We start from the raw sequence: 9,676 nt of genomic DNA on the forward strand, positions 1-9,676 counted from the left end.
CTAAATGCATCGGGTATTCAAGGCAGCGTTATCCCTTGATTAGGAATGCAGAATATCGCGCCTTCCCTCATGCTGTATTGGCCTCCAAGCATATCCCACTTTTATTGTTTTGCCTCTCAAGAGGAAACCGTGTCTATTGTCCAGTAACAAATTTTTCCTTTAGAAATGTTCCGATTTCTGTCAAGAAGTGTTCGTGAATCTCGCTGTCATTCCCACAGCACGCGTGCACGGAAATCTCGTTCTCAAATCACGATGATATAGCGAGTGAAACTGCCCGCGTTTTGAACTCGCGCGCTCTTCCATTTTGTGCGAGCCATTCCAAAATAGAAGGCCCACGATTATTATATTCGTATGCTCAGACTTGCACGGTTGTACTGCGTAGGTTTTACAAAGTAAGCAATATGTGTTAAAGATTGCAAGTTTATAAATAACGCTACCTGGAGTGAGGTGAAGCGGATTGCGCGAATATCTTGTCTGAATGCGCCGCATGGCGTCCGGCCCGCTCGTGAATGCATTGTTTGCAGTTTATTGACTGGGAACAATGAGCTCTCCGTACGCAAATCGTGTGGTCCAATAAGAGCTAACGCGTCGGTTTGGCATGCCAACGTTTCTAAAAGCCTCGCTCAACGCACCACACTCGTTCAGTAGCTCACGATCACTCGAGCTAAAGGGCGACCGCTGGTAGAAGCTTTTCTTGGCCGAATTGATTTTTACAGCATTCTTCCGTACTCATCGCAATCGATCGAAGAAGCAAAGCCGGGCAGCCTGTGTGCCGTTTGATCTCGCTTAAAGATGGATAGAGATATAACTACTTACGGCGCATACATCCATACATCCTCAAGCTCCATCACAACCCCTACATCACAGTTTGAAGGCATTAACAACTATCAATCGGCACCTCCGTTGCGGCATCTTCCAATCCCGCCCGAGCACAGTCTGCAGTGCAACACGAACACTACTAGCAATAATAACGGGACTGTGGTAAACTCTGCCCTAACCTATAGTCCGAATGCTACGCATAACTCGTATTTCGCCGCGATTCCCAGTCCGAATTACCAAGCGCCTTCGCCAGTCAACAGTTACCACAATCAAAACCTTGATCCGATTCCTTTACCGGCCTCGAATACAACTCAGACTCAAACATCGAGTAAGAATGCAATCCAAACAGCGACGGCTGAGAAGAAGAGGTGGAACACAGCAGATTTTCGTTGGATGTTCACGAAAAGAAATGGTTCCATAGGTGAGTCGGACGACGCTATACATTTACCTGCAATATGTTAAGAGTTTAATTTCCAATCTTCAATCATTAAATTGTTTGCGCGCGTAGGGGAAAATTGTCCTTTCGTTTGGAATAGCAGAGTATTTTAAGAGAATAACTGTTTCTGGTATCAAGTGCATGCATACATGGATCCAGAAATACTATATATTCCTTTCGTGTAGGAGTATTGCATCTCAAGCGATCTTGCTGATATTCTTACAAAGTGTTAATAATTGACTACTTAAATTGAATTACCTCGTTCCCGGGCCAGGCTAAAACGATGTACGATTGACTACTGAAGTCTAAAAGTAAAGTGTACTCGAATTCTATATGATTTCTATACACCGAATGCAGTGATTTATAGATTGTGAAATGAACGTACCACACTTGAGTGATTTGGTTACTATACATAGGATTAGAAATTGAATCAGTATAGATAAGCTTCACAATGAGAATTGACTTTCATATAGCTAAGACCTAAAGTATATATTGATTGAATATAGAAAATACTGAGAACTTCATCGTTATTGAGTGCAGCCAAAGTTTCGGGAGCGGTCACATGCAGTTGACGAACGAGTATATTGAGGATGAACATTTAACAAATTGAATGAAATTTTGTGTTGAACTCATACGAGATAAAGTCAAGCCAGGCACTTCAAATGTAAATGCGGTGAACTGTACATTATTGTGTCCAAATTGTTTCTGAACGGAATGTCATGGCACAGTTAAGAGCTCGCGATACAATAGGCAATTGCACCTCATCGATCCACTACGTACGTGTTATATTATATATAGCCAACACTGCATGTGCTATCCGTAAATATTTTAGGTCGAATTTTGATTGCGCTGTAATATTTGGGATGTCGGAAGAATGTGAACCTGACCATGCATAGCGGATGGATGCATGCTTCTTGACCTAATAACTCGCTTTGATACAGTTTAATATAATTTCTAGCAACGCGGATACATACAAATGCCTATAAATGTATTAATAAACGCCATTTAGTGGTGTTACGATACGATTAGTACATTTTTAGTTGCTATACTCTTAACAAGTCATTGAGATTTCTATTGAGATAGCGAAGTCTAAAAATGCAAGAGAAATTGAATATTCAAATATATATAGTATACGACAGATAGAAATATTGAAATATTATATATAATTATAGTGTGATACAGCGTGTTGAAAAATAATGCACAGATTTTTCAAATTCTGCTCATTCATCAGAAAATTGTTGTTCTTTCTTTTCATCTGTTGCTCTTTTATGTATGATTTGTCAAAATACGATAGAACTGAATTCGACAGCTGATTGTTAACTTCATTAAAGACATTATCGTCATGAACTGAGCCATGTAGCTATATAATATATATGTAGCTATATATACTGTCATCGCACGAAAAAAACTTGATTTAATAAAAATAGTGAACTATATACATTTATCGCAGCAATACTTTAATACTGTGTTACAACACTAAGATTTGTTTTGTTAATAAAGGAGGTCCCACTGAGTTGATAATGAACCAGCGTAAACGAAGCTATACTGCACTATGGCTATGCACTATGCAACAGACATGCACGTTGGCCAAACGAAAGGAAAAGGACTGGATTGGCCTTTTTTAATGCACCGCGAACTATTGTGCACGTATACGCTCTACAATAGTCTTTTCCCGACACATGCATATACATGCAGGCATACAAAAATACTTCATCCTCAATAGCTAGATTTTATCGTTAAATTGTCACAATAAGATTCATGAATCATGGCCATGCATGCATGCATATATATTTTGATTTAAATATAGTATAGCCACATAATACGATTTTTCACGAATCGAATTTTCACAAGCCGCCTGTGGTGTTCAATATTTAACATTGACGTCTGCTATCGCTATAGACTTTAAACAGCTTAAAATGATGTATATTTGCACAAGATTATATCTGTTTATGTGGAAATTATTAAATTACGCATCGCCCTTTCCGCGGCATATTATGAACAACTTTGCATTGGAGGTTTTTGTTGCTCCGATCTGGCACCTGACGCGCTCATTGGCTTCAGCCTATTATTTGCACTTTCCGACATCATGTCAAATTTAGTACATATAAACTTATACCATAATTTTACTTCGATTTCATTTAACACTTCATATACAGTAGCTATATCATCATACGTCGTAGCATAATATTAAGAACTAACTGATTACGCCGATGAAACAGTTCACGGTATATTTTTCACGTTCATGCATTTTGCACGCATTCACCTATCGATTAAAACATAAAGAACAACATAAAAGACGCTCACTCGAAAATAACTGTGTGTAAATGCGAAATATTATAATTATTGTCATTTAATTCGTATACGTGACTGCCACGAAGTCTTTTGAGACACTCATGCAGGTGGCTGGGCATTGTCAAGAAGGCAGAATTAACACGTTTACTTTACTTTGACACCTGAAACGGATCCTTTCATTTCATAGAACATTTAAGTTCATATATGCTAGCTAATTTAGAAGAATTATTTAGAAGAATTTGAAGGCAGTCTGCATGTTATATACATGCAGGTGCTTGTCCTGGGTAACACGATATCTGTAAATCACGCTAAAAGAAAGAAATGAAGACCAGACTGGCATTCTTTGTTTCCTATTTAGCTGTTGTTCACGGCTATAATAACATAGTGGCCAAGAATCACTAAATATGTCTAAAGGCATATGGGTTTTATCCCTGTTTTACTGCCGTGCTGACAAACGAGGGAATACAGTATGGCCGATATGCCGGCCAGTTGCATGGAAATAGTCGGTATAATAGAACTATTTATGATATTCCGGCACTGCAATTGCCATTTCCATATGGATATATTATGGAAATTAATGATGCTACACCCATATACTGATTTTGAAAAAGACGTTCAGTGAATATGGATTCATACATGAAGAATACACCGGCTGATTCGCGGGTAATTAATGCGCGGGCCTACTAAAAATTTTCATTTTCTGATTGCGACTGAAACTACATAGAATACATGCATATACAAAGAAGTTTCACGAGTGATGCACCTTTGAAAAACTGCACATGATTATTTCAAAAATCCCAATCCGGCAAGCCCATGCATGCAATAATGCATGTTGTTGGATTACTTATATACCATAAATCAAAGTGCTATATCACCCTAAATAGAAGACTTCGGTTCTCCGACAGTAAGAATTCTCACAACCTTAGTTTTAAACTTTACTTTGTGTATATAACATCTGTTTTGCTACGGATTTCGATCATTATGGATATTTAACTTTTATTCATTAGGCCTCTCAACGCATTGCATCTGGGTTATACTTGTATACAGTATACAATGCTTCAAAAAGTAACAACAAAGTAATAAATGCATGCATGCTTTAAACGTGATAAAAAGAAAATTTGCTTACAAAGATTGGATCAGTACGAATTACGAAATATTTGTCGGCAAATATATCGACACAGATATATACGACAGCAAAATCTGACAGAAATCTTCATATTAATTTCTGAACACATTCGATCGGGAGTTTACATGAAAACATTTTATATATCATCGTTTCGCGGACAGGATATATAATCAGTGAATAAATCACATTTTAAAATCTCATCGCCGTCATCGGTGCCATGAATCGTTTGACAGCCGATTTGAGGCAATTTGAGGCCGAAACTGATTGTATATAGATACAATGTCCAAAGCTTTTTCATATTTACCAAACAGATTTTTTGCTTCCTGTATAGAAAAATAGATAAAAAATTGATTCATTTATGCATCGCCTGCATGCATGTCATGGCTTCAGGGTTTATAAACCTCGCACTATAGTGCGAGCATGACATATGCATGACATTCCTGCTTCTTGCTGTTATTCTCGTGAGAAGAACCGAAGCATACAAAAGAAAAAATGCATTGGAAATTGATATATATATATATATATATATAAAGTGCTACTATGCATTAGGAGAATCGCAGAAGTTATATTATAGTTATTAGATTTATAGCAAAGTTGGCCGGGGACCGCGACCAATTGAAATAGGAAATTATCCACAGGAAAATATTCAGGTTATCAAGTCATCTGGTTCAAATTATAATTTTAGATCTACCTTTATCAATCTTCTGTCTAAGAATATAGCAACAAATCAATATAGGCCGAAACGTGAAAAAAAGTTCAACAAGAAACTTCTCAAAGTTTCAAAATAATCGGCAACGAAGTCTGTTCGAACTTCGAAACGTCGAGACTTTTTTATATCATCACCCCATGCATGCACGGTTGATAGGCTATATGTTAAAGACGCTGCCAGTAGTATTGTCCTGGCGTTATTGTTTATTGTTACGCTGCTCCCTGGTTATCTAAACAAAAGTAGTTCAAGACATCGCAAATACGCATGGGTACGCAGTTGATAGGCTATATGTTAAAGACGCTGCCAGTAGTATTGTCCTGGCGTTATTGTTACGCTGCTCCCTGGTTATCTAAACAAAAGTAGTTCAAGACATCGCAAATACGCATGGGTACGCAGTTGATAGGCTATATGTTAAAGACGCTGCCAGTAGTATTGTCCTGGCGTTATTGTTTATTGTTACGCTGCTCCCTGGTTATCTAAACAAAAGTAGTTCAAGACATCGCAAATACGCATGGGTACGCAGTTGAACTATATTTAAATTAACATTTTTATTTAGTATTTTTTTCACCTTCTTAGGTAACGTGAATTCAAAACCCGCCAAAGCAAGCGAACCAACGGAAACTAAAGAGGATCCAGACAGCCACAAACGGCGTTTTACCTTCACGCAGAAGCAATTGGTCGAACTTGAGAAAGAGTTCCACTTTAACAAGTACCTGACGAGGGCACGGAGGCTGGAAATTTCCAACGATCTTAAGTTAACTGAAAATCAGATTAAGATTTGGTTTCAGAACCGACGCATGAAATGGAAGCGAGGCATGAAAGAGAGCATTCAGAAGACGAAGACGGGAAAATATCACAAACAAATCACGGCAAACTTACAGGACTCCATCGTTATGAAACGTCACGTTTCTAATGACATTGCTATGTTCCAACAGCACTCGAACTGTCGTTCAAATTTCATGCCTTATTGAGTCGAGATCAAACGATAAATTGAATTGACTTGCATGTACATTCCTATCTCCTATTATAATTTAGATTGTCTGCCTTCGGCTGAAAACGCTGTTTATGGTCCAATTTAAATTCAACTTTATATATCGGTTGAAAATTAAGGTTTTATGGAAGGTTATTGCACTGAGGATCGAGATGTCACTGTTTCATCTGGATCAATCATGAACATGGGTTATAACCCTCAAAATCCTCCAATATGATTTCTAACAGCAGTAACTTATCAAAATTAAGAGCTTTAACTTATCAAATTTTCACCACAGTAAGTCAATAACTTATCAAGAGCTTCGAATAAGCTTCTCGAAATTAACTATGAAATGGTGCGTGGTCAACATACTGGTAATGCATGGTAAAGTAGGTAGATAGTAACAAAGTGACGTAATGTAATGCACGAATCATGCATAGATTAAATGTCGTAGTAGGAAAGAACTTCCATCTGCATGGGTCAGTTGTAAATAGTTCACCATTTATGTATGTATATATATAGAACATATTTATGCAATGACATACTGATAACAAAGCTATTCTTACAAATTAGACTGATTTTCTAGTGTTCAATCTATAGTTTAATAGTTGGATGTTTTCAAACAGTTTGCTATTATATACGTATAATGCCAATATGGCACTTATGGCAAGCAGCAAGTCAGCAACTACCACGAAATCTGCTGCAAAAGATCCTAATTGAGGTTTAAATCGAGTGGTAATGTCATCAGGGAATGTCGGAATGATTTTCAACTGTCGAATCTTGAGTATCACTGATTTTGTGAACAATCTTGTAGTGAGAAACTGGGCAGCTACGTGTTCTGCGGGATTTCGTGACAGATGAGATACATTCAAAATCATGAATATGTGCAGTTCTCTAACCAAGTCGATTCTTAGTAAGTTCTTGTTTATCTCATGTTAGTGGAAATTTGTTGAATTCCAGTGTAGGCTTAGTTGTTAAGAATATATGTGGAATATTTAAGATGTCGAGAGAAAAGGAATAATTAAGGGGCTTAAAATGCTTTGCAAGTATCACGTTGCATGCAGTTACCACAATTCTGGCTAACGTTAATACCATTATAGTACCTAAACAACGTTTCATATACTAGATCTGGTGCAACGATCGAATATTGTGAATGAGGGTAATAATATACTACCATGCAGTGAACCGGCTACAATTAATTAGCCAAGCTGCCGCGATGTTGGAAAAAACATAACTTTTTTAGAGGCTTGCTTCGATTTATTTAAGTCTTATTTTAGTCTCGAAATTATCTAAGAGTATAATTGATTTTTTACACCGCCAAAACACGTGTAATCAGTATTGAAACAACAAAACCATGCACAGCCGATATTTCAGAAACATTGTCGGTTGTAATCTGTACAAATTTAACACCTGCCATATTTCTTTCAATTGTATATCTTATCACAATTTGTCTCAATTATTGGGCGATTCAATTAGTCTTTTATTCTCTCCATTCAAATTTGCCAGCCAATTACGATTCTTATCTGGCTGACCATCTCTTTGATTTAAACAAGACCGTAAGCGAATAGACCATATTCTAGTACAATTTAACATCAAAAATACAGGAAATTAAGTCACAAACGTAAACAAATTTAATTATAAATTAACCAAACACCAAAATAGTACACACGAGATAGCAGATTGATCACTTTGAAAACTGACCAAAACCGCTGTTTTTTTGTACTTTGTAATGGTCGTATAGAAATTTTTGTTATGACTGTGTCGCCAATCCTATAATAGATCTTAATTTAGTTGATACGAGCTTGGTCTTGACATCTTCTCGACCTTTCTTAAATAGTGTTATTTACTAGCCGACAAAAGTAGCTTCACGGGGAGTAACAAAGTTAAAAGAGCGGATTGAATCGAAAAATACCCCCTACAATCGCGTGTTCGTTCATTGTGAATTTACCAGTAATTCAGAAAGCTTTATTTTGCTCTAAGCCAGTTTTGTACCCAAAGGATTAACATCGTTAGCTTAATACTTCTTTAAAACAAACAAAACCAGCTTAGCTATGTAATTAAGTTATCTTTCGTTAATGACCCCATTATATGATGCACAAACATGTGTGTTTTGTTGCCGTTATTTTCGCCCAAATATTTGTTTTGTTCATATTGTTTTCAAATGTTGACAGTTGCGGGAGTCTTTTGCATGTTCTGTTTTCTATTTACTGCTTATATTTATTGCGAAAAGCCTAGTTTCAGAATTCAGAACACAATTTTGACTTTACAAAACATTGTAATTATCGCTCTTGAGAGTGTGTTGAAGTGTGAGATCTTATCTCATTTCAGTCAATGTTCACCGTCCCAGCACTTATATGCTTCATCAAGCGTGTAAACGATTGCCGCCGTCCAACATTGCAATAACAGTCGTAAGAATATGATGTACAAAAACAAACAACAAGGTTTGACCGCTGCAACTCGGTTTAGCGGGAAAAGCGTCCGTTTTAATGACTATGATCAAAGCATCTTCAAAAGCTAACATTCGATAAAACAATTAACCACGTGCTTTTCATCTCAATTGACCTGGGGAGGAAGGTTTTGGCGCGCATTCTGTTTAAAGCATTTAAAGTACCCGCTTTATTCTTAAGCCCTGTGATGATGTCTTAGGAAATGTTCTCGACCTATAACTTTCATATTGCTTTCTTGTAAACACCCGGTAAAATATAGTTGTAACCACTTTCCCGGTGAATTTGAAGTATAATTGAATGTTGCCGCTGAAATTTGGGGAGTTTCGGAGCATCCATTCGACTCCTGTAATCGGGGCTCCGGCTCTTGATATCGTTCAAAAACATTGATGTGAAACAAATTGATCATTCATAGCCAGATTCAGGGCTTATTGCATGTTGAACCGTATCTTCCTACTGCGAACACAACTCGTCGCTCTGTTTTGAACCACAGCATGTGCATTTGTCGGCAAAGATTATTATTTTTTTAAGTTCCGAAATGCATTGTATAAAAATTGAAAATATATACAGACGTCAATGCCGATGAAGACTATGATCTTTCTTTATTATGAATCTTTGCTTGTGCGTTTCATGAGTCATCAACTTTACTTACATATATGTATATCAACGAGTTCGACTGCAGAGAGTCAATAACTACAGTTAATTAGAGCGAGTTTTATCATTGTCCTGATATTTACTTAAAAATGAAAATAGTGAATAGGATTGTAACGGCAGGTATATAGTTGTTTGGAACGTCGATTTTTGCAATTCAATTATTTTGTTTTACAATTTAAGCCAGAGTGACTCTTGCAGTTCCAGATAAAACAGTGACTTAAATTTA

The 9,676-nt window shown here is 37.0% G+C and overlaps 1 protein-coding gene across 1 annotated transcript; it reads left to right on the forward strand.

Moving 5' to 3' along the window:
- The first annotated feature begins 349 nt into the window (after positions 1-349).
- On the forward strand, positions 350-6,423 carry LOC114524538 (homeobox protein Hox-A7-like). Its single transcript, XM_028545689.1, has 2 exons — positions 350-1,240; positions 5,959-6,423. The coding sequence occupies exons 1-2, from the start codon at positions 793-795 to the stop codon at positions 6,351-6,353; spliced, it is 843 nt and encodes a 280-aa protein (XP_028401490.1). The 5' UTR covers positions 350-792; the 3' UTR covers positions 6,354-6,423.
- Positions 6,424-9,676: the final 3,253 nt, after the last annotated feature.

This window comes from Dendronephthya gigantea, unplaced genomic scaffold (assembly GCF_004324835.1).
Source record: "Dendronephthya gigantea isolate DGI-Jeju-01 unplaced genomic scaffold, DenGig_1.0 000000F, whole genome shotgun sequence".
In the NCBI taxonomy this organism is placed as follows: Eukaryota; Metazoa; Cnidaria; class Anthozoa; order Malacalcyonacea; family Nephtheidae; genus Dendronephthya; species Dendronephthya gigantea.

Excerpts from the sequence above, each read along its gene's own strand:
- LOC114524538 (XM_028545689.1), top strand. The coding sequence starts at position 793 with ATGGATAGAGATATAACTACTTACGGCGCATACATCCATACATCCTCA. Across the intron at positions 1,241-5,958 it reads GAAAAGAAATGGTTCCATAG|GTAACGTGAATTCAAAACCC; the intron begins GTGAGTCGGACG and ends TCACCTTCTTAG.